At 36.7% G+C, this 27,149-nt stretch overlaps 1 protein-coding gene across 3 annotated transcripts in view; it reads right to left on the bottom strand.

Annotated features, from left to right (window-relative positions):
• The window catches only part of LOC138327365 (cyclic nucleotide-binding domain-containing protein 2-like), a 46,636-nt gene that overhangs the window by 8,341 nt on the left and 11,146 nt on the right, over window positions 1-27,149 (bottom strand). The window contains exons 1-9 of one of the 3 annotated variants that reach the window (XM_069273410.1): window positions 23,737-23,869; window positions 21,057-21,828; window positions 20,516-20,586; window positions 18,954-19,071; window positions 16,231-16,305; window positions 13,908-13,996; window positions 11,469-11,542; window positions 11,169-11,257; window positions 10,038-10,186 (exon numbers count right to left, since the gene is read on the bottom strand). In XM_069273410.1, coding sequence (XP_069129511.1) covers window positions 10,038-10,186; window positions 11,169-11,257; window positions 11,469-11,542; window positions 13,908-13,996; window positions 16,231-16,305; window positions 18,954-19,071; window positions 20,516-20,586; window positions 21,057-21,749 — 1,358 coding nt within the window. In that variant the 5' untranslated portion in view covers window positions 21,750-21,828; window positions 23,737-23,869. Of the gene's footprint in view, window positions 1-10,037; window positions 10,187-11,168; window positions 11,258-11,468; window positions 11,543-13,907; window positions 13,997-16,230; window positions 16,306-18,953; window positions 19,072-20,515; window positions 20,587-21,056; window positions 21,878-23,736; window positions 23,870-27,149 lie in introns of those variants that run through there. The other 2 variants (XM_069273409.1, XM_069273408.1) reach the window with 2 other exon arrangements.

The following is a 27,149-nucleotide window of genomic DNA, read 5'->3' as shown; positions in this document are numbered from 1 at the left end:
GGTGACGGTAGGAGATACAGTATGTGTCGTCATGGTTAATGGTGACGGTAGTTGATACAGTATGTGTTGTCATAGTTAATGGTGACGGTAGGAGATACAGTATGTGTTGTCATAGTTAATGGTGACAGTAGGAGATACAGTATGTGTTGTCATGGTTAATGGTGACGGTAGGAGATACAGTATGTGTTGTCATGGTTAATGGTGACGGTAGGAGATACAGTATGTGTTGTCATAGTTAATGGTGACGGTAGTTGATACAGTATGTGTTGTCATAGTTAATGGTGACGGTAGTACAGTATGGTATGGGAGATCAGTATGTGTTGTCATGGTTAATGGTGACAGTAGGAGATACAGTATGTGTTGTCATAGTTAATGGTGACAGTAGGGGATACAGTATGTGTTGTCATAGTTAATGGTGACGGTAGGGGATACAGTATATGTTGTCATGGTTAATGATGACAGTAGGATATACAGTATGTGTTGTCATAGTTAATGGTGACAGTAGGGGATACAGTATGTGTCGTCATGGTTAATGGTGACGGTGGGAGATACAGTATGTGTCGTCATGGTTAATGGTGACGGTAGGAGATACAGTATGTGTTGTCATGGTTAATGGTGACGGTAGGTAGGAGATACAGTATGTGTTGTCATAGTTAATGGTGACAGTAGGAGATACAGTATGTGTTGTCATGGTTAATGGTGACGGTAGGTAGGAGATATAGTATGTGTCGTCGTCATGGTTAATGGTGACAGTATGAGATACAGTATGTGTTGTCATAGTTAATGGTGACGGTAGGAGATACAGTATGTGTCGTCATGGTTAATGGTGACGGTAGGAGATACAGTATGTGTTGTCATGGTTAATGGTGACGGTAGGAGATACAGTATGTGTTGTCATGGTTAATGGTGACAGTACGGTAGGAGATACAGTATGTGTTCGTCATGGTTAATGGTGACGGGTAGGAGATACAGTATGTGTTGTCATGGTTAATGGTGACGGTAGGAGATACAGTATGTGTTGTCATGGTTAATGGTGACGGTAGGAGATACAGTATGTGTTGTCATGGTTAATGGTGACAGTAGGAGATACAGTATGTGTTGTCATGGTTAATGGTGACGGTAGGAGATACAGTATGTGTTGTCATGGTTAATGGTGACAGTAGGAGATACAGTATGTGTTGTCATGGTTAATGGTGACAGTAGGAGATACAGTATGTGTTGTCATGGTTAATGGTGACGGTAGGAGATACAGTATGTGTTGTCATGGTTAATGGTGACAGTAGGAGATACAGTATGTGTTGTCATAGTTAATGGTGACAGTAGGAGATACAGTATGTGTTGTCATGGTTAATGGTGACAGTAGGAGATACAGTATGTGTTGTCATGGTTAATGGTGACAGTAGGAGATACAGTATGTGTTGTCATAGTTAATGGTGACGGTAGTTGATACAGTATGTGTTGGCATGGTTAATGGTGACGGTAGGAGATACAGTATGTGTTGTCATAGTTAATGGTGACGGTAGGAGATACAGTATGTGTCGTCATGGTTAATGGTGACCTCAGTTGATACAGTATGTGTTGTCATAGTTAATGGTGACGGTAGGAGATACAGTATGTGTTGTCATAGTTAATGGTGACAGTAGGAGATACAGTATGTGTTGTCATGGTTAATGGTGACGGTAGGAGATACAGTATGTGTTGTCATGGTTAATGGTGACGGTAGGAGATACAGTATGTGTTGTCATAGTTAATGGTGACAGTAGGAGATACAGTATGTGTTGTATAGTTAATGGTGACGGTAGGAGATACAGTATGTGTTGTCATGGTTAATGGTGACAGTAGGAGATACAGTATGTGTTGTCATAGTTAATGGTGACAGTAGGAGATACAGTATGTGTTGTCATGGTTAATGGTGACAGTAGGAGATACAGTATGTGTTGTCATAGTTAATGGTGACAGTAGGAGATACAGTATGTGTTGTCATAGTTAATGGTGACAGTAGGAGATACAGTATGTGTTGTCATGGTTAATGGTGACGGTAGGAGATACAGTATGTGTTGTCATGGTTAATGGTGACGGTAGGAGATACAGTATGTGTTGTCATGGTTAATGGTGACGGTAGGTAGGAGATACAGTATGTGTTGTCATAGTTAATGGTGACAGTAGGAGATACAGTATGTGTTGTCATGGTTAATGGTGACGGTAGGTAGGAGATATAGTATGTGTCGTCATGGTTAATGGTGACAGTAGGAGATACAGTATGTGTTGTCATAGTTAATGGTGACGGTAGGAGATACAGTATGTGTCGTCATGGTTAATGGTGACGGTAGGAGATACAGTATGTGTTGTCATGGTTAATGGTGACGGTAGGAGATACAGTATGTGTTGTCATGGTTAATGGTGACGGTAGGAGATACAGTATGTGTTGTCATGGTTAATGGTGACAGTAGGAGATACAGTATGTGTTGTCATGGTTAATGGTGACGGTAGGAGATACAGTATGTGTTGTCATGGTTAATGGTGACGGTAGGAGATACAGTATGTGTTGTCATGGTTAATGGTGACGGTAGGAGATACAGTATGTGTTGTCATGGTTAATGGTGACGGTAGTTGATACAGTATGTGTTGTCATAGTTAATGGTGACAGTAGGAGATACAGTATGTGTTGTCATAGTTAATGGTGACAGTAGGAGATACAGTATGTGTTGTCATGGTTAATGGTGACGGTAGGAGATACAGTATGTGTTGTCATGGTTAATGGTGACAGTAGGAGATACAGTATGTGTTGTCATAGTTAATGGTGACAGTAGGAGATACAGTATGTGTTGTCATAGTTAATGATGACAGTAGGAGATACAGTATGTGTTGTCATGGTTAATGGTGACAGTAGGAGATACAGTATGTGTTGTCATAGTTAATGGTGACGGTAGGAGATACAGTATGTGTCGTCATGGTTAATGGTGACGGTAGTTGATACAGTATGTGTTGTCATAGTTAATGGTGACGGTAGGAGATACAGTATGTGTTGTCATAGTTAATGGTGACGGTAGGAGATACAGTATGTGTTGTCATAGTTAATGGTGACGGTAGGAGATACAGTATGTGTTGTCATAGTTAATGGTGACGGTAGTTGATACAGTATGTGTTGGCATGGTTAATGGTGACGGTAGGAGATACAGTATGTGTTGTCATAGTTAATGGTGACGGTAGGAGATACAGTATGTGTCGTCATGGTTAATGGTGACGGTAGTTGATACAGTATGTGTTGTCATGGTTAATGGTGACGGTAGGAGATACAGTATGTGTTGTCATAGTTAATGGTGACGGTAGGAGATACAGTATGTGTCGTCATGGTTAATGGTGACGGTAGTTGATACAGTATGTGTTGTCATAGTTAATGGTGACGGTAGGAGATACAGTATGTGTTGTCATAGTTAATGGTGACAGTAGGAGATACAGTATGTGTTGTCATGGTTAATGGTGACGGTAGGAGATACAGTATGTGTTGTCATGGTTAATGGTGACGGTAGGAGATACAGTATGTGTTGTCATAGTTAATGGTGACGGTAGTTGATACAGTATGTGTTGTCATAGTTAATGGTGACGGTAGGAGATACAGTATGTGTTGTCATGGTTAATGGTGACAGTAGGAGATACAGTATGTGTTGTCATAGTTAATGGTGACAGTAGGAGATACAGTATGTGTTGTCATGGTTAATGGTGACAGTAGGAGATACAGTATGTGTTGTCATAGTTAATGGTGATAGTAGGAGATACAGTATGTGTTGTCATGGTTAATGGTGACGGTAGGAGATACAGTATGTGTTGTCATGGTTAATGGTGACGGTAGGAGATACAGTATGTGTTGTCATAGTTAATGGTGACGGTAGTTGATACAGTATGTGTTGTCATAGTTAATGGTGACGGTAGGAGATACAGTATGTGTTGTCATGGTTAATGGTGACAGTAGGAGATACAGTATGTGTTGTCATAGTTAATGGTGACGGTAGGAGATACAGTATGTGTTGTCATGGTTAATGGTGACAGTAGGAGATACAGTATGTGTTGTCATAGTTAATGGTGACGGTAGGAGATACAGTATGTGTTGTCATGGTTAATGGTGACGGTAGGAGATACAGTATGTGTTGTCATGGTTAATGGTGACGGTAGGTAGGAGATACAGTATGTGTTGTCATAGTTAATGGTGACAGTAGGAGATACAGTATGTGTTGTCATGGTTAATGGTGACGGTAGGTAGGAGATATAGTATGTGTCGTCATGGTTAATGGTGACAGTAGGAGATACAGTATGTGTTGTCATAGTTAATGGTGACGGTAGGAGATACAGTATGTGTCGTCATGGTTAATGGTGACAGTAGGTAGCAGATACAGTATGTGTTGTCATGGTTAATGGTGACAGTAGGTAGGAGATACAGTATGTGTTGTCATGGTTAATGGTGACGGTAGGAGATACAGTATGTGTCGTCATGGTTAATGGTGACGGTAGTTGATACAGAATGTGTTGTCATAGTTAATGGTGACAGTAGGAGATACAGTATGTGTCGTCATGGTTAATGGTGACGGTAGTTGATACAGTATGTGTTGTCATGGTTAATGGTGACAGTAGGAGATACAGTATGTGTTGTCATGGTTAATGGTGACAGTAGGAGATACAGTATGTGTTGTCATAGTTAATGGTGACGGTAGGAGATACAGTATGTGTTGTCATGGTTAATGGTGACAGTAGGAGATACAGTATGTGTTGTCATAGTTAATGGTGACGGTAGTTGATACAGTATGTGTTGTCATGGTAAATGGTGACAGTAGGAGATACAGTATGTGTTGACATAGTTAATGGTGACGGTAGGAGATACAGTATGTGTTGTCATGGTTAATGGTGACAGTAGGAGATACAGTATGTGTTGTCATGGTTAATGGTGACGGTAGGAGATACAGTATGTGTCGTCATGGTTAATGGTGACGGTAGTTGATACAGTATGTGTTGTCATAGTTAATGGTGACGGTAGGAGATACAGTATGTGTTGTCATGGTTAATGGTGACAGTAGGAGATACAGTATGTGTTGTCATAGTTAATGGTGACAGTAGGAGATACAGTATGTGTTGTCATGGTTAATGGTGACAGTAGGTAGGAGATACAGTATGTGTTGTCATGGTTAATGGTGACAGTAGGAGATACAGTATGTGTTGTCATAGTTAATGGTGACAGTAGGAGATACAGTATGTGTTGTCATGGTTAATGGTGACAGTAGGAGATACAGTATGTGTTGTCATGGTTAATGGTGACGGTAGGAGATACAGTATGTGTTGTCATAGTTAATGGTGACAGTAGGAGATACAGTATGTGCTGTCATAGTTAATGGTGACAGTAGGATATACAGTAGTGTTGTCATGGTTAATGGTGACGGTAGTTGATACAGTATGTGTTGTCATAGTTAATGGTGACGGTAGTTGATACAGTATGTGTTGTCATAGTTAATGGTGACGGTAGGAGATACAGTATATGTTGTCATGGTTAATGGTGACGGTAGGAGATACAGTATGTGTTGTCATGGTTAATGGTGACAGTAGGAGATACAGTATGTGTTGGCATGGTTAATGGTGACGGTAGTTGATACAGTATGTGTTGTCATGATTAATGGTGACGGTAGGAGATACAGTATGTGTTGTCATGGTTAATGGTGACGGTAGGAGATACAGTATGTGTTGTCATGGTTAATGGTGACGGTAGGAGATACAGTATGTGTTGGCATGGTTAATGGTGACGGTAGGAGATACAGTATGTGTTGTCATGGTTAATGGTGACAGTAGGAGATACAGTATGTGTTGTCATGGTTAATGGTGACGGTAGGAGATACAGTATGTGTTGTCATAGTTAATGGTGACAGTAGGAGATACAGTATGTGTTGTCATGGTTAATGGTGACAGTAGGAGATACAGTATGTGTTGTCATGGTTAATGGTGACAGTAGGTAGGAGATACAGTATGTGTTGTCATGGTTAATGGTGACAGTAGGAGATACAGTATGTGTTGTCATGGTTAATGGTGACAGTAGGAGATACAGTATGTGTTGTCATGGTTAATGGTGACAGTAGGAGATACAGTATGTGTTGTCATGGTTAATGGTGACGGTAGGAGATACAGTATGTGTTGTCATGGTTAATGGTGACAGTAGTAGGAGATACAGTATGTGTTGTCATGGTTAATGGTGACAGTAGGTAGGAGATACAGTATGTGTTGTCATGGTTAATGGTGACGGTAGGAGATACAGTATGTGTTGTCATGGTTAATGGTGACAGTAGGAGATACAGTATGTGTTGTCATGGTTAATGGTGACGGTAGGAGATACAGTATGTGTTGTCATGGTTAATGGTGACGGTAGGAGATACAGTATGTGTTGTCATAGTTAATGGTGACGGTAGGAGATACAGTATGTGTTGTCATAGTTAATGGTGACAGTAGGAGATACAGTATGTGTTGTCATAGTTAATGGTGACAGTAGGGGATACAGTATGTGTTGTCATGGTTAATGGTGACGGTAGGTAGGAGATACAGTATGTGTCGTCATGGTTAATGGTGACGGTGGGGAGATACAGTATGTGTTGTCATAGTTAATGGTGACAGTAGGAGATACAGTATGTGTCGTCATGGTTAATGGTGACGGTAGGAGATACAGTATGTGTTGTCATGGTTAATGGTGACGGTAGGTAGGAGATACAGTATGTGTCGTCATGGTTAATGGTGACGGTGGGAGATACAGTATGTGTTGTCATAGTTATTAGTGACAGTAGGAGATACAGTATGTGTTGTCATGGTTATTGGTGACAGTAGGAGATACAGTATGTGTTGTCATGGTTAATGGTGACGGTAGGAGATACAGTATGTGTTGTCATGGTTAATGGTGACGGTAGGTAGGAGATACAGTATGTGTTGTCATGGTTAATGGTGACAGTAGGAGATACAGTATGTGTTGTCATGGTTAATGGTGACAGTAGGAGATACAGTATGTGTTGTCATGGTTAATGGTGACAGTAGGAGATACAGTATGTGTCGTCATAGTTAATGGTGACAGTAGGAGATACAGTATGTGTTGTCATGCAAGGCATCATAACTACATAGTTTATCGGTGGCTGCAACAGTAGACGATATACAGAAACCAAATTACAGTCAAACCTGCTCTAAAGAACACATACACACATATATATATAAAGGACACTAATCTACAGACATGTCTTTTGTGTTCTTCAGTGGAAGTTACAGAGAGGTTTGAATGTTCTAGTGGAATATGACCTTCCGGACATTTGATTGGTCGATATTTTAAACTTTGACCTGAATGATTTCTCTCAATGTTGCGTCACAAATCAATGAAATCATTAATGTCACCAATAATCGAATGATGGCACAATGCTGTACTACATTAGCTGCAGAGTGGTGCAAAACAAACCGGTGTTGAAATCTGATGTGTGACGGCATCGGAATGCATGATGTCTTCTTTGTAGCATACACTATCAATTCAAAATTGATAATTGTATTTAACAGTTTTATATCTAACCGTTCGAAAACTCTCCCGGTATTTTTGGTATTTGACGCGCACATATCCCAGACTTGAACTTGGTTGAAATGGTTTCATGATTATTTGGCAGGAAGTAGATATAACTTTGACGTAAACATGCTCGCATGTAGTTCAACATTGAGTAATTCATTATTGGAATAAAAAACGTTCAGTTCGTAACTTACATTGTAGTTGGAATGCGTGGGACAGTTGTTCATATTCAAAATTCTTTGTCATGAAAACATACTTTATACAATTAAGATTTCTGAATATAAACGAGTGTCTATTTCCTTATGAAGATATCATTACACCTTATTTGCATATGTCGCCATTAAACGTTATGTTATTCTGGCCTTTGTGTACATAAGTTAATTGTGATAGAAACAGGTCACACAACTCCGGGATACGGAATTTATTTCACACTTGTAATTTATTTTTTAAAAGTTACAAAAGACACTCTCTAAAGCTTATGGGTTTTTTTTATCTTTTAAAACATAACTCACTCTTGTGAAATAAATTCCATATCCAATAACCACTCGTTGTGTAACGTCTATTTGTCCAAACGAAATTTCACAAAACGCAGAATGCAGAATCCAAACACCAGACACAATAGCCAGTGTATGGGTCCGCAACATTGAAAAAAATGGACTCATACTGTAAATATTACGTTATTTTCTTTACAATAACATCATTATCTAATCGCGGATGTCATAGGGTTGTGAAATAGCATGTTTGAAGAATCTTCTGTTACTTGTGTTAACATTGGGAGAACAGGTGGCAGTAAATTATGTTATCTGACGAGTTAATTATAGACTTCTACAATATTATTCCTAATAAATTTCCAGCTGACCATATGCCATAAACGCGTATAAAAAGGCTTACTCCGTTAATTTCAAGCTGAGATATTATTTCTGACCTTATATTTCACAGTAGATACTGCAATTAAAACACCATTTCGCAGCATTAATACCCTAAATAAACCACACCGGTATTTTTGTAAAGGTCTTATACATTTCTTAAGGTTCGCATTCGTTACAATCAACAGCAACATAAAAGTGTCCTTTAATGACGTTCTAAATGAAACCCACACTTAGCTGTTATACTTATTTAAAATTATTTCACGAACGGACTGTCATTGAGAAATATTTCCCATCTTACGATCCAGTTAGCCTTTATGGAAACGAGATTACGTTATAGATTATAAGATATCACACTGATTGTCAGGGTAAACTGGGAAACAAACCTGTGGAGATTTCAATTAATACGGAAAAGAAATCGACAAATCACTCTTACATTGAATACAAATCACCAAGGTGTCCTCGTCAGTAAATCATCTTTTTGGATCTCAGTCTGTGCTCCTGTTCAACACAATACATGTTCTCCGGGGATTAGGAGATGTCCACTGCGTTAGATTGACACTGTGTAATGTGACGTGTATTCACGTTTGACACGGGTCTTCTTTTACGTTCATGACCTTTCTATTTGAAGTCGTTTGAGCAATAATACCACTCACGATGGAACCCGACTTTGATAAAGTTTGTCGTATCAGGATCTCAGCATTAACCTTCTCAAACGAATTTTTATTTCTTTACAAAGATTACATTCTAATAGAGTTATAACACAGGGCATAAATTTCGTGGTGACAGATTATAAACTTTTTATTTCTTCATTCATTCTTAAGGCATGCGTGATTAACGGATATTTATGGTGAAATTACATGCATAAATGGTTTCAAGCGATGTTGAATTAAAGAACGTTTTCAAATAAAATCACCTACCAAAATGTATTGTACAAGGTTTAGGTTAGTAAACGTATAGCGTAAATCATCTAAAAATCCTCCAATACTGGTATCTTAGAAATGTTTTGTAAAGAGGTAACTGTATGGTGAATACAATGAAACTTCACTTTTTTTTATAATGATATGACGTTATAAACGTATACGCCATAAAAGACAACACGACGGAAACTGATTTCAAACTACTGTAAGCGTGGATATTTTCGCGAGAGCCAACTTTCGCGATTTGCGTGCATAAACCGTTCATGGTGTTGTTATTTGTGCGAAAGATACACTTTTGTACTTTTAATAATAAAGTTCATAAATGTACAAATTTTTCGCGATCAAGCGACCTACACGTAATTAGCGTAAATCCCCCACGCGTAAATTCCTATATTTACATTAATATCAAAATACGAAAACAAGCAACAACGATATGAAATACCAAGGTCTATCCCATCAAATGATTATTTTACGATCTGAACTCTTATCTGTTAATACCATAGCTTCGAGATATTCAAATGGTTTGATTTTAGTACTATAAGTTACACTAGCATGTGTTCCTACCGTCATTTACTCCCACCAAAATGTGTCACAATCACCAAAAGTAGGAACCAATCGTATCAAACGACATAATGTCTTACTTCAACATACATATTAGGTAAATCTGCTTTGTATAAAATAACGTCCTACCTGACGAATCGGATATGTTCTGGGATTTGGTCACCTTGACCACTCATGAAAATATCGAAGAAGTCCTGTCGGCCAATGGTCAGAAGTTGACAGCCTCCCTGACTGGTGACAGTGGCCGTACGCCGAGAGTGATGCAGCAAAGCTAACTCCTGTAATAAGTAAAAGCTAAACTAGTCCACAGAAAGGGTAAAACAAGAGAGATAGTCCAGCAATAACTCCTGTAATCAGTCAAAGCTAAATAGGTCTACAGAAAAGATGTAACAAGTAAGATAGGTCAGATATAACTCCTGTAATGAGTCACGGCTAAATTAGTCTACAGAAAGGGTAAAAAATGAGAGAGATAGGCCAGGGATAACTTCTACAATGGTTCACAGCTAAATTAGTTTACAGAAAAGGTATAACAAGAGAGATAGATCAGATCTAACTCCGGTAATGAGTCAAAGCTAAATACGTCTACAGAAAGGATATAACAAGAGAGATAGATCAGATCTAACTCCGGTAATGAGTCAAAGCTAAATTAGTCTACAGAAAGGATATAACAAGAGAGATAGGTCAGCGATAACTCCGGTAATGAGTCAAAGCTAAATTAGTCTACAGAAAGGTTATAACAAGAGAGATAGGTCAGATACAACTCCTGTAATGAGTCAAAACTAAATTAGTCTACAGAAAGGATATAACAAGAGAGATAGGTCATATATAACTCCGGTAATGAGTCAAAGCTTAATTAATCCACAGAAAGGATATAACAAGAGAAATAGGTCAGCGATAACTTCTGTAATGAATGAAGCTACATTAGTTCAAAATGTCAGGATATAACAAGGTTTAAATTTTGAAAGAATTAAACAAGAGTACGATATGGCAGGACATGACAAGAGTTATTCGGGTTTTTTTCAGTTTATACGTCTTTGGTTTTCTTTTAACACATACAATACACATTTTAAACCAAAAACATGTGCATGTGTAAAATAATCATTATCCAAAAACCCAAACTGCCTTACCCCAAAAACTCATTCCTTATTAATTACCCAAACATCATGCCGCATTATCCTAAAAACCTAATAAATTTATCCAATACCATACCGACCTATCTCAAATCCTTAATCAATTGATCCATATGTCATGCCGACTTACCCCAAAACTCATACCCCTCCTCATTATCGTAGCTGTCTTGACGAAGGAAGCACCGGTTTTTGGATTTCGTAACAGTAGCGTTACAACAGCTGGAAACAAAGCAGAGCGTTTAATACAAGAGACAAAATAGCATCAAATGAATAACAGAAAGATACAAAAGCTGAGCAATACTTTGTTTGTATGTTGGTTAACATATCGTGTATCGTCAACAGTGACAAACAACTTATTGTTAGGTGAACCTGGAGTTGTTAAAGATTAGTTTAATTGTCTAACACCAATATATAGTGTCGATATACGTACCTTGACCAGATAAAATGAAATAAAAGTTCTCAGCGAAGTGGCCTTGTCGGATTATGATCCGTTTAGCGGGAACACTGGAATTAGAGTAAATTATACATAACCAGTGAGGAATGTTAAGAACTGGTCGGAGTACAGAGGAAACAACTCTTTCTGGACATCAGGGTATAGTAAGAATGTCAAGAACATGTCTGAGTACAGAGGAAACAACTCTTTCTGGACATCAGGGTATAGTAAGAATGTCAAGAACAGGTCTGAGTACAGAGGAAACAACTCTTTCTGGACATCAGGGTATAGTAAGAATGTCAAGAACTGGTCTGAGTACAGAGGAAACAACTCTTTCTGGACATCAGGGTATAGTAAGAATGTCAAGAACTGGTCTGAGTACAGAGGAAACAACTCTTTCTGGACATCAGGGTATAGTAAGAATGTCGAGAACTGATCTGAGTACAGAGGAAACAACTCTTTCTGGACATCAGGGTATAGTAAGGAATGTCAAGAACAAATCTGAGTACAGAGGAAACAACTCTTTCTGGACATCAGGGTATAGTAAGAATGTCAAGAACTGATCTGAGTACAGAGGAAACAACTCTTTCTGGACATCAGGGTATAGTAAGAATGTCAAGAACAAATCTGAGTACAGAGGAAACAACTCTTTCTGGACATCAGGGTATAGTAAGAATGTCAAGAACTAATCTGAGTAACAGAGGAAACAACACTTTCTGGACATCAGGTATAGTAAGAATGTCAAGAACTGATCTGAGTACAAGGAAACAACTCTTTCTGGACATCAGGGTATAGTAAGAATGTCATCTGAGTACAGAGGAAACAACTCTTTCTGGACATAAGGTATAGTAAGAATGTCGAGAACTGATCTGAGTACAGAGGAAACAACTCTTTCTGGACATCAGGGTATAGTAAGAATGTCAAGAACTAATCTGAGTACAGAGGAAACAACTCTTTCTGGACATCAGGGTATAGTAAGAATGTCAAGAACTAATCTGAGTACAGAGGAAACAACTCTTTCTGGACATCAGGGTATAGTAAGAATGTCAAGAACAAATCTGAGTACAGAGGAAACAACTCTTTCTGGACATCAGGGTATAGTAAGAATGTCAAGAACTGATCTGAGTACAGAGGAAACAACTCTTTCTGGACATCAGGGTATAGTAAGAAAATGTCAAGAACTGATCTGAGTACAGAGGAAACAACTCTTTCTGGACATCAGGGTATAGTAAGAATGTCAAGAACTAATCTGAGTACAGAGGAAACAACTCTTTCTGGACATCAGGGTATAGTAAGAATGTCAAGAACTGATCTGAGTACAGAGGAAACAACTCTTTCTGGACATCAGGGTATAGTAAGAATGTCAAGAACTAATCTGAGTACAGAGGAAACAACTCTTTCTGGACATCAGGGTATAGTAAGAATGTCAAGAACTAATCTGAGATACAGAGGAAACAACTCTTTCTGGACATTAGGGTATAGTAAGAAGTGTCAAGAACTGGTCTGAGTACAGAGGAAACAACTCTTTCTGGACATCAGGGTATAGTAAGAATGTCAAGAACTGATCTGAGTACAGAGGAAACAACTCTTTCTGGACATCAGGGTATAGTAAGAATGTCAAGAACTGATCTGAGTACAGAGGAAACAACTCTTTCTGGACATCAGGGTATAGTAAGAATGTCAAGAACTGATCTGAGTACAGAGGAAACAACTCTTTCTGGACATCAGGGTATAGTAAGAATGTCAAGAACTGATCTGAGTACAGAGGAAACAACTCTTTCTGGACATCAGGGTATAGTAAGAATGTCAAGAACTGATCTGAGTACAGAGGAAACAACTCTTTCTGGACATCAGGGTATAGTAAGAATGTCAAGAACTGATCTGAGTACAGAGGAAACAACTCTTTCTGGACATCAGGGTATAGTAAGAATGTCAAGAACTGATCTGAGTACAGAGGAAACAACTCTTTCTGGACATCAGGGTATAGTAAGAATGTCAAGAACTGATCTGAGTGCAGAGGAAACAACTCTTTCTGGACATCAGGGTATAGTAAGAATGTCAAGAACTGATCTGAGTGCAGAGGAAACAACTCTTTCTGGACATCAGGGTATAGTAAGCCTCTATATAACATAATATTGGGATTTTTAGAAAATTCGCAAATTTTTTATTTTTCGTAAAATTCATTATCAAGTGAAAGCAGTTAAGTTTAGCTGGAAAATAGTATGAAAGACGATTAATGGAATGGATTATTTCCCCACTATAAAATGTAATTGAGCTTGGGGTTGGGTATAGAGAAAAAGTTTTTGAGAATTTCCCAGTCTGTGGTAGCAACAGGCCTATATAACAGACTTGAGTAAAAGAGGTTACACTTAGAAAATGTTTACGTAAATACAGAGATATGATAAGTTAATCAGTTTGAAACAGTAAGTGACTTACACTTCAAACCAGGCAACCTTGGCTAGTTTCTCCTGCATGTGAAGTGGATACTCAGCGAAGGATCGGAGACTCTGTAGCCCGAACATCGCCTGTAAGACACACCATCGTAATTATGTTACGTGTGTATTAAAGTAGTCTTAAACGACATCTAACATCGCCTGTAACACACACCATCCTAATTATGATACGTGTATATTAAAGTAGTCTTAAACGACATCTAACATCGCCTGTAACACACACCATCCTAATTATGTTACGTGTGTATTAAAGTAGTCTTAGACGACATCTAACATCGCCTGTAACACACACCATCCTAATTATGATACGTGTATATTAAAGTAGTCTGAAAGTACCTACAACTGAGATGTGTGATAAACGTAATGATCTCTATATCTTAGTTCTCTACTTTTCATTTCTGGTTAATTACATTTCTGTATTCCCTACCTACGAAATTAACATGCTGCACACTATTTAACGTTCAAGCGCTCATCAAATTATTGTTTTAACTTGCCGATTATAGTGTTGCCATGAATTCCCCTTTTCAACCTCCCGGTTGTGATTTGTATCGATAAAGCAGAATTATCGTTTTGTCTGTTTGTTCTTTTTTTCTTTTTTTTTTTTTTTTTTGGGGGGGGGGGGGGGGGGGGGGGGGGATGAAGAGCTCTTTTTTGTAGGTTCTAACGTATCATTATTTTATTTTATTTTTAACTATTTTTATTTTCATTGTTTATTTATTTATTTTCTTTCATATTTGGAAAAAAGGGTTATGGATTTTAAAAAAAAGTAGGACAATGGTAGGGAGAGAGAACAATGAGTTTTTGGGGGAAGATAACAACGCAATTTTGAAGTAGTTAGTAGTAATTAGTTATGCTTAATTACTATACTGTAGTACATCAAATTGGTTCTGTTATCAAACGTTTGACATCCTTGATATTCGAGGGTTACTATCACTGTCGTAATACCCTCAATAACTGTAATGATGTTATATTTGGTACAGCCAGTGAATTTTTTATTGAGATTGTGAGTGTAACGAATGATAGAAAACAAAAGCAATGATTAAATCATATATCAATGTATATTATTGTACTGGTGAGCAGATTATTTATACTAAAATTAACGTTATATTATTGATTGGGTTTAGCTGAGCTAACGTCAATGGTTACTTGTCTCATATAAAACGTAGATTCAAACAATTTGTGGAAACGGTAGGGTACATTTCCATTACGTAACCATTCAGGATATTAAATATAAAGGTCCCCAGGTAACAATGTCTGCAATGGCTGGTTTGAACTGTCACTACTAGTATCATAGGAGCTGGATGATGTCCTTGGTACACTTATTCTAAATTACATGTCCTGCACATAACTAAAGTGATAACACTTCCTTTGTCTGTTCATCCATAAAAAATTATCTTTGACATAAAATCAATCGCTTTGTAAAACAATATATTAACGGTTCAATGTAGTGTAATGGTAAAATGGCAATCCCGATACTACTTACGTAAATGAATAAACTTTAATCATAAAGCAATAGCGTTATGTACGGAAAGGCCGGCAGTTGAATGGTACATTTAGAAATCGCTTCAGTGATGTGAGAGCACAAAAATAAAGAACTTTGACATCATAATGTTACCTCTAAGTGAATTCAAAAACGAGAAATATAAACGAAATAGATATACAAAGGAGTCTCCTCAGTACTATAACGGTTTTATAGAACGCATTGTAGTCTGTAAACAATAGATTATCAATTGTGTCTTACTGTTGTCCTGGCGAGGGCTTTTTTCAGTTGCATTTTTATAATTAGTTCATCAAAAGCCAACCAATATTAATTTACTTCAAAAACAATGTTTAAATACACTTCTTTTGCAAAGATTGATTCCAGATACGTATTTTAATCAGTATTTCGTAGTGTGTGTTTTAATTTCTTTTTTACTGTAAATATGTTTTGTGACATTATCGTTGTAGATGTTGATATTGTTGTCATATACACATTTTTTATTACACACAAAGACAATGTTTGTCTATGGAAGTTGAGGAGATACATGAAAATATATCATATATGGTCATTCATCTTCAATCATCAAGTGAGTATTATCAAAATATTTCTATTTTGAAACAAAACTTATGAATATATCGGAAATTAACAGCTAAAAAGCATATTATTTTATTTATTTGTTTTGCCTATAAATGGCGGCTCAGGTGTTCACTTATATGTTTAAATACCGATTCTACTAAATTTAGTTTTCCATGCGTAAATATTCAAAATATTGTCTCGAACACTAAACTAATTTAATATAAGAAAGCGTGACGTCAGAGATGATTACCGTTTGTATCTGTTCAGGGGTTCGTTCCTCTGACGGTAGGCTCAAGATGGTCTTCACCTCGGTACTGATGTTAATCTGAAACCAAAAGGATTTATTCAAGGAAATGTGTATTCGATAACCCAAAAGATTTTTTCAATTGAAAATAGGCGTCAAAATTTACTATGTCTTAAAGATAATCATGACTTTTCAACTGCGAATTGAAATAAAATATTTTACAGTGTCGCAAGCATATTCAAGACCAATACATTTCAAACAAACAAAAAGATGCTAAATATATCTTAATGTGTCTTTTGATATATTCAAAGTATTTTCTCACGAGTGTAGAAAGAAAAATGTCATTAACTGTGTCACTGGAGATAACCAATACTTTTAAAAGCGAGAAAAGGAATGAAGACATGTTTTACCTTGCTGTTGAAGCGTTGAGGATAATCAAGACTTTTTATATAAAAAGGGGAGGTGAAACATACATATTTCATACCGTTGAATATAATCAAGACTTTTTATATAAAAAGGGGAGGTGAAACATACATATTTCATACCGTTGAAGATAATCAAGACTTTTAAATAAAAAGGGGAGGTGAAACATACATATTTCATACCGTTGAAGATAATCAAGACTTTTAAATAAAAAGGGGAGGTGAAACATACATATTTCATACCGTTGAAGATAATCAAGACTTTTAAATAAAAAGGGGAGGTGAAACATACATATTTCATACCGTTGAAGATAATCAAGACTTTTAAATAAAAAGGGGAGGTGAAACATACATATTTCATACCGTTGAAGATAATCAAGACTTTTAAATAAAAAGGGGAGGTGAAACATACATATTTCATACCGTTGAAGATAATCAAGACTTTTAAATAAAAAGGGGAGGTGAAACATACATATTTCATACGTTGAATAAAAATTTACAAGACAAAAAAGGAAAACAATATTGGCAGTTTGATTCTTCAGGCAAACAACTGTCCCTCTTCCCATCAGATGTATCGTTGAGAAAATGTAGTCTATAACAAACATCATCATCTGGATACCAAATAACAGAGTGATCCCAAACACAAATACAGAAGGTAAGATATATACTTTATTATGTAGTATTGTTTTCCTAATTAGTAGTGGAAGTTTACCCGTTAGACTTACTATAAACACAGTCTGTGGTCCGTTTTACTATGTGTGTACCGATGTTATAACTCAGTAAACACATTATTTGAACATTACCCCTGTCTTTACTAATCAGCAGTAAATTCTGTATCGACCTACTGCACTAAAAAGTCAAGTCGATTTCGATTTACCTTGCGTACCAGGTAATAACAATTACAAAACGGCCAATTATCGGCCAGGTCGATTAGATAGAGACGATGGGGCAATAGACTACTGTAGTAATGAGCAAACAAATAGTCTCTTATGATATCACCATGGAAACAACAGTTACAAATACTTCAGGACACCCCTTCGTGAATTATGATACTCAAGCCTAACTTTCATAACATATAGATAATAAAAAATATTTTTGCGAGATGTCAATGTTATAAAAAATAAATAGAACAGTCCTTTAGAGACATTATAAGCCTTGTATATTTTTATTTTCGCATTTTGCTTAAGTACCATCATAGCAATACTGAAAACTAGGTCTTTATGAGAGCTCTCTGTTTACATGCAAAATAAACCAAATGGATTTTTTTTTATTAAGTTATATGTAAGATAAATCGTTATGGACAACTGTCTTTTTTAGGCGCAATAAAATCACTGAGAATTATCTTTTCAAAGATTCAAAACTGGAACTGCAACCCATCTAATAACAATCATCCCCGCTATCTCTCATTTGATACCATGGTAACTAAATTTAATGTTATTTTGGAAAATAGGACCATTGTATTTGTCATCCCTCAAAACTACCAATATGCTCACCAAACACACATTCAGTTTTTTCCCTTTTAAATTCCCGTTTTATTTGGTAATCATGGCAAAATTAGATAAAGGGCGACTTCCTGTGGTAGTATATCTTGCATTCACATTTGTGCAGTGATTAACGTATAGTAAGTCTTCAAAGCTTTGACCAATTGTCAGCCTAGTTTCCTCTCATGTTTTTCTTTATACATAAATAAGGGACCTCCTGACCCAGTATGATAAGAAATTGGTTTAAATTTGTTTGCAGAACAAGCAATAAAAATCACATAAAGAGCGATAACAATTAAGAATCGTGTGGAACCGGAAATGGATCAATCGCGCGCCAGACAGAGTCGCCAATGGTAACAAGCTCTTGTTCTATCTTCCATATCGTGTGTCGTGGCAATGTTAGTAACTTATGTTTCTTCAGTTTGACGTATCAAATGTACATGTTTAAATAAATTGGAAGATGTGTGCTGAATAATAGTCTTACATGATAAACAGATTTATTGATTACCATTACAGACAAAGGGATGAATTGGTACAAATCAATCATCCTAGAATCCATACTAAAATCGCTTTTTGAATTATGTTTGAATATTCGCGTAAACTGGAGTAAAGATAGATAATGATTTTCTTTAATACTTATTTTCACAACATTGGCTATGTGGACAGCTTGAATAATATACCCGTCAAGGTTGTACAAAATAAATCGGAACATTTAATGTAAGAAGCAATTCTTCAATGACAAACAATTACCATGCGGATGGAAATTTAGCAAATTCAGTGATATCAAATGATATTCGTCAATAATACAATAAAGCGTTGAGCTTACCTCTTTCTTGGCTTTGAAATATGAGGGGTCGAAGGTGAGACCTGAGGAGTGAGCCGTGGTCTCCGCCTCACTGGCGAGATCCGTGAAGGTCTTCATCCCAGTGTCCACAGACGGGTCCCTGTAATGCAGACAATAGATTTACACATCTTCAAATTTGATCAAAATATTTTTTCGTAAATTACTCGCTTAATTTAATCAAAAATATACATGAAATTATGAATCACAATGAAATAGATACTTAAAGTACCGACTTCTCATTATATTGAAGTTCTATTTGAAATGATTTCTATTTAGTATATATGTTCCCTATCGAAATATCCGCTCGTAATAAAATGTTTCGAAGAAGAAACCAAAGACAAATCCCAAACTGAATTCTGCGGGGAAATATCAACTAATTTTAAATATATCACTCTTTTTGGGGGAATTGCCAATATGCTTCTCACTTTGATTATTTTCTATGATAAAATTCTGATTTTGATATTTTGGACCAGAAAATATTCATGTAAAAAATATATCAAAAATGCTTTTTTGTTTTTATTTTTTTATGACGATAAACGCTCATTATAAAAAAAGGTTTATAAAAATGAATAGAAAAATTGCTTGTATTATACTGTTTTCATATGTATCACAGTATTAGAGGGTAAGAAATGTCAATTAAAAATAACAAAATTAGAGGGTAAGGAATGTCAATTAAAAATAACAAAATTAGAGGGTAAGGAATGATAATTAAAAGTGACAAAAATTAAATGGTAAGGAATGAAAATTGAAAGTGACCAAAATTAGAGGGCAAAGAATGATAATTAAAAGTGACAAAAATTAGAGGGTAAGGAATGATAATTAAAAATGACAAAAATTAGAGGGTAAGTAATGATAATTAAAAGTGACAAGATTAGAGGGTAAGGAATGTCAATTAAAAGTAACAAAATTAGAGGGTAAGGAATAAAGTGACAAAATTTGAGGGTGTGGAATGATAATCAAAAGTGACAAAATTAGAGGGTAAGGAATGATAATTAAAAGTGACAAAATTAGAGGGTAAGGAATGATAATTAAAAGTGACAAAATTAGAGGGTAAGGAATGATAATTAAAAGTGACAAGATTAGAGGGTAAGGAATGATAATTAAAAGTGACAAGATTAGAGGGTAAGGAATGATAATTAAAAGTGACAAGATTAGAGGTTAACGAATGTTTATCAAAAGTGACAAGATTAGAGGGTAAGGAATGATAATTAAAAGTGACAAGATTAGAGGGTAAGGAATGTTACTTAAAAGTGACGAGATTAGAGAGTAAGGAATGATACTTAAAAGTGAACACTGCACATAATGTATCATAGCAAAAGGTAATCATTGATAGATCATACACTAATTAAGTGTGAATTAACAGAGAAATATTTTGATTTAATTCATTTTTTTAATATCAAAACCATTTGGTATAAAGCCAAATTCCATATGACAAAACAAGCAATAGCATTAACATGACAAAGCTTATGATACAATATACTGTACGAAAAGCTTAAAGCAAAAGGAGCAAAAGGTAAGCAGACACATTACATTGTTATACATACTTGCCAGCTGCAGCAGAAATTTTGAGCACCATCTTCACAAATCTGCATGCTTTCTGGAAACGGTCTCTTGCCTACAAGTTAAAAATAGATAAAGTCAATTTTATATAAATTCACTGAAAGCAATTACAAAACTAGCAATAGTAAAGTTAAACTGTATATATCACGATCTTAAAATGAATTAGAAAATAAGTCTTTATTGCAATATTCGAATATTTATAGAAATACAGTATTGTATAATTATGCATGACTTTAAATCAATTTGAGAGAAAACTCATATATATGCTATGCCTGTTGTTCGATCTTATTCTCAAATTTTCTTAAAATAAACTTTGTTGAAATTGAATTTGATCTATTAGTATTTGTTACGGCAATTAATGACTGCAGACTGAAAGCGTATATCCATATGAAACAATTTACATGCATAAAATTAATAAATCAAATAATTAATTTCCAGTATATCAAAGGCTATTGTAATTCTCCAAAATAGACTATCAGACTTCTAAAAAAACTATTAACCCAGCTTCATATAGAATTTGCTTACAATTTTGGCGCGAACTTCCTTTTCCAGTTTCGTCTTCATCATATAATGCCCTCTACTCATCGTGCTCTTCCTCTTGGATGAGGAGCCGAATGAGTAGTTACTCTCTGTAGGCGACTCACTAAGGTCAATCCCAGACCTAGGAGACACAACCTCCGTACTAGACCCTATCGCCTTGATCATACTGTCAGGGGTTATTGAGTCCCGCTTTGCATCCTCGTCCTGTAAATCGTGCATTTTAGGCACTGGAGCTTCCCCCTTCTTTGGCGACTCGGCAGACGGTCGCTCTTCAACCTCCCCCTCAACATCCTCTGATATACCTTCTAGTTTAGGAGTCATGATGATACAGTCCTTTTTACCTGATAATCCATTATCATCTCCCTTATTACCTTCTTCTACGCCCCCCTCTTCTTCTTCATCTGACGATGAATCATCGCCGTCGTCGACAATGCCTTTGAGTATATGTTTGTACCTTGCCAGAAGACTAAATCCTTGCTGTTTTTTCTCCTTTTTCTTGTTCTTATCTTCACTTTCCTTATCTAGCTTATCCTTAGCAATCTTAAACCTTTGTAGAGTCTGCAAACTACTTCCGGTGTAATTTTCCGGTTTGGAATAGTAATCCAAGTCGGTTTCTGGCGGGTCACCTTTCCCGGAGGAGATAGCGTTAGCCGTCATGGCCTGCTCAAAACTACTCATGTTGGCGAGTTGGATGTAACACTGCCTAACCCATGTTATCGTCCGAATACCTCCATCGATATACAAACAGTTCCTCGTTCTGCAACGACAACAGAGCGTATCCAATGAATGAATGACAATGGGATGACGTCATAGTAATGATGACGTCATGACAATGGCAAAATACAGACGGTAGGATAAAGGACACCGCTTTTGAATGAAATGCACGTATAGATGTGAAACTGAGATTTCTATGGCATGTTTATATCCGTGTACACAGTTGTGATAATTTATGGTTCGGTATAAACATACCAACGCCATTCACCTTCTAAACAAACAAATACCTACGACATTTCAGTGTCAAACTTTCCTTACGAGTGCTTCGAGTCTCACGAATGTTTTACGCTATCAGGCTCGAGGACTATATAGGACAAGTATTGCCGAAAACATCGAGCGTATCGACGATTTAGATGAGTATTATATAGACTATGAGAGTCTATTATCTACTTCAGTAGGAATGTAACGACGAAAGTTTAGCACGGGGACTAGAAACGTACTAGGAAACACCGCATTGCTTTTACACGCGCGCTAAACCGGAAGGAATTGATCGGCATTACTATTCATTGTAATAGTTTACAAATTGATATAGGTACGTGCTCGAGTGAGTTCCTCCTAGAGACCCCAGTGTGTAGACTGATGTCACAGCACCCCCACACATTTACCAGCCATTACAACAAAACGCCGATTTCTGATCAAACAGTAAATCGATCACTGCAATCAATGTGAAACAGCTATATATCCTCACCATCGCCTTACACCAACTATTTATAATTACTCAACATCAGGTGAAGTGCCAGGAGCAGGGTTGAACAGCGCTTGTCTCACGTTTCGCCAATTGACAACTCGATAAATTATTATTGTCTCAGAGTTATATTGTCATCGATCCGTGCTCCGTATCCGGAATCCGCGATAGAAATTAGAAAGGCGTGGTGTCCATCCACATTATTATGCACTAACAACGTGATCCACAAGTTCAATGGCTTTAATTTCTCTTCAATTTTTCTTTAATTCATGCAGAATTGATTTTGACATAAATGATGCCCACTCTACCTAAATATTTCGGACTGACCTGCTTTCTTTACATCAATTAGTCTTATTTCCGTTCATATGCCTTTATTGTCATGGTTACAAGAAAGGCGTTGACGTGAAACAGATATTTCTATATACAGACCGGGTAGCATACAAAAACGACGTACGGAAGGCCTATTAACGACTTACAACCAACTCAACATGAGGATCAAACATTCGTGAAATAAAATGGTAGGGGCCGATAAGGGACAGTTTGTACACATTTCCTTTATAGAGAAGTCAAACAAATAGTTAATACAGACAACTTTCTGGTACATATAGAAAATCATTTAAAAAGGACATGTTCGATAACCAAATGGTCATTTTAGACAGGTTCTGGTAAAGGTGGTAATAAGGACAGATTCAACAATCGATAGATCGTTATAGACAGGTTTCCGTTATTCGACAAACACGTGGTCGTTACAGAGAGGTTTCACAATAGGGAGATGGCCATAAAACAGATTCGATGGACGGGTCGCTATAGACAGTGTTATGTTATATATGGGTGGTCCTAATTGTTCGGTAAATAGACCGTCGCTCTACAAATAACATTTGTCTCCCGAACTTTAGATGGTCGTTAAATACAGGGTTCCGCTGTATAAAGGTATTCATTAAATGACAAGCTCGGTAATCAGCTTGCGGTTACAGACAAGTTTCAGTTAGATTTATGTATAAGTGGCTATTATTTTAGCAAAAGTACGAAAAACAAAGTGAGCGTTTAAGATCAGCTTGGGTGATCCTTAAGGCCTTTTACGTCATATCAGGATTCAAAATCACGATTTGAAATTATATTACTGCTATCATTGCCGATATGATTAAGTAAAATGATGGAATTTTACATATAGTTTACAATAGTATAATGTTAGTGAAAGTATCTTACCTAATAAGTCACGATACACGGGGTCCATTCAATGTCCGTTCCGTATACATAGCACCTTATATTGAAACAGAATAAAGTACATAACGTCATCAATTCATAACATTACACGTCGATACTCTATCATAGCCAGGTCGTATGTATCCAACCTTTTATGGAAGTTTAATGGCGTTAAAACACTTCTCCCTAAACACTATACAATGTACAGGTCTTGTTCCACATGTAATCCCTCTTACCACCATACGAGGATGTAGTGTGAACGCCGCGCCAACCCAGCCCTGTTTAAATAGACCATAGAGCCGAGTTGATCTGGCCGTTAGAAAATAATTGCATATTTTATTGAGTGAAAACTATATAATAACTAGAGTGTTTTGGTTCTGAAAAGATTTCAATAAAGGGGTTCAGCACCTTCAATCCCGTCGGCTTTAACCTTAGGATTGTCAATACGGGGGGCCAAGTGTTGCCCGGCCCACCAGGCAAATATATAGCTATAACATTAAAGCCCAGGTAAACACTGGCTATAAGTCATGATTCGGGGCGTTTATACACTAAGTAAACTCACCATCGTAACCCGGGGACCTACCAGTGTCGCTTAGATGGAACCTTTATCTATGGATACCGATACGTAATCACAAGTCCGGTTAGTAACCCTTTTTGTCAGTCCTAAAATAAGTCCTCAATCGACGTTACAATGTAATTGCTAAGATAAAAGTATGTATCTTAAAGGGAAAAAACTACATTTTAGTACATCAAATCCATTTGTTTGTTTGTTTGATTGATTAATTAACGTCCTATTAACAGCTATGGTCATGTAAGGATGGCCTCCCATGTATGCGGTGTGTTGCGTGTATGTTGTGCGAGGTGCGTGTTTTGGGAGACTGCGGTATATGTGGAACTGTTGCCCTTTTTATAGTGCTATATTACTGAAGCATGCCGCATCCAACGAAAAAGTATATAAGCATATAGTGCAACAAAACATGACAAACTGGCATTTACAAAACAAACGAGAGAACGAAGATACCAAAATGGTAAACAGGACAAATAAGAAGAGGCGAAGTATCCGGAAAGGATATTAATTTCAGTGTTTTAGAATTATTTCCTATATACACTGTATCATATACTTATGTTCACAAGTGACTTAACCACAAATACACAAATTCGGAAATCCGACCGTTCTGATAACTCTCAAGTCTTATTTACTAAAAGTTTTCCCCTTTTCCCCAAAGAGTACCGAAATCAATGTGACGAGTGTTTATGCGCTTTTCGTAGACATTATTTAAATATTGTTGACGTGTTACAAAAACCATTTGATTCTAACTTAAACATAAAAAAACATTGTTTAAAATTTTACACGGAAACACAATTGGTGCGCATTTGCCAGCAAAGGAAAAGTGGTGAGTGAATTATCCTTACCTCTACAATAACCAAATGAAGAAATGGCAATTTTGTTAAACAATACTCATCACGGAATACGTAAATCCGGTTAATAACAAGGAAATCCCATTCTATGGTTATATAGTAGTCCTGGCTCGCGCAATGTCACATGTACAAATAAAACCCTTGTAAAATAAACAGACAACTGACTTCTTCAAGTAATTGCCTATTCACTAGAGAAATACAAATCATCTACTAAATAATACAAGTCATACGATTTAATCTACAATTAAAACGGTCGCCTGTATATACAACGGTAAAAAACTATACAGCTCGTGTGACTTCAGACGGTAAGTCAATATTATATTTACCAGGAGAAAATGACAGAGCGACTTTAATTCTGTCGTGATCAGACTAATGTAGAGTTATATCACTAGTCTGTTTATTAGGCAAATATCATTTCACATTATTTACTCCCGTTAACGAGGACATGACAGGCGACAGTAGAAGGCCTCCTAGTAACCAGGCTATATCGGGATTTAATGATGATTTGATGGTGTAGAATTAAGTAGATCCCGTGGGTACCACGAGACCTTAGAGGGCGGACGAAACCTGAAGATGGTTCGTCTTAACGTGGGCCTAATCCGTCATAATAAAACAATAAACTAGTGTAGTACGTACTTAGTTTTAGATAATACCAAACTTTTCTAGTAGTCATACGATCTGAGGATAGGATAACGCCCCAAACATGTAGTGTATAATGAAAGTTTTCCTGCTTCTCTCTATTAGCATTACACGGACAGATGAAATAGTCAAGGCAAAATTCTACGTGTATTAAGACAAAGAACATAACAAAACCAAAATAGCTACAACCGCAAAACAAACAACAACGCGATATGAGGCACCAATACTGATGTCGAGAGGACAAAATAACATAACAGCAGGAACACGGACAACACAAACAGTAATATACTAGGAACAACAACAGCCAGAACGAGTATTATAACACAAACAGCAATATACTAGGAACAACAACAGCCAGAACGAGTATTATAACACAAACAGCAATATACTAGGAACAACAACAGCCAGAACGAGTATTATAACACAAACAGCAATATACTAGGAACAACAACAGCCAGAACGAGTGTTATAACACAAACAGCAATATACTAGGAACAACAACAGCCAGAACGAGTGTTATAACACAAACAGTAATATACTAGGAACAACAACAGTCAGAACGAGTGTTATAACACAAACAGTAATATACTAGGAACAACAACAGCCAGAACGAGTGTTATAACACAAACAGTAATATACTAGGAACAACAACAGCCAGAACGAGTATTATAACACAAACAGTAATATACTAGGAACAACAACAGCCAGAACGAGTATTATAACACAAACAGCAATATACTAGGAACAACAACAGCCAGAACGAGTATTATAACACAAACAGCAATATACTAGGAACAACAACAGCCAGAACGAGTATTATAACACAAACAGTAATATACTAGGAACAACAACAGCCAGAACGAGTATTATAACACAAACAGTAATATACTAGGAACAACAACAGCCAGAACGAGTATTATAACACAAACAGTAATATACTAGGAACAACAACAGCCAAACGAGTATTATAACACAAACAGTAATATACTAGGAACAACAACAGCCAGAACGAGTTTATAACACAAACAGTAATATACTAGGAACAACAACAGCCAGAACGAGTGTTATAACACAAACAGCAATATACTAGGAACAACAACAGCCAGAACGAGTATTATAACACAAACAGCAATATACTAGGAACAACAACAGCCAGAACGAGTATTATAACACAAACAGCAATATACTAGGAACAACAACAGCCAGAACGAGTATTATAACACAAACAGCAATATACTAGGAACAACAACAGCCAGAACGAGTATTATAACACAAACAGCAATATACTAGGAACAACAACAGCCAGAACGAGTATTATAACACAAACAGCAATATACTAGGAACAACAACAGCCAGAA

This window comes from Argopecten irradians, chromosome 7 (genome assembly GCF_041381155.1).
Source record: "Argopecten irradians isolate NY chromosome 7, Ai_NY, whole genome shotgun sequence".
In the NCBI taxonomy this organism is placed as follows: Eukaryota; Metazoa; Mollusca; class Bivalvia; order Pectinida; family Pectinidae; genus Argopecten; species Argopecten irradians.
The sequence above is the reverse complement of the archived record's forward strand: the minus strand, read 5'-3'. Positions and strand labels throughout refer to the sequence as shown.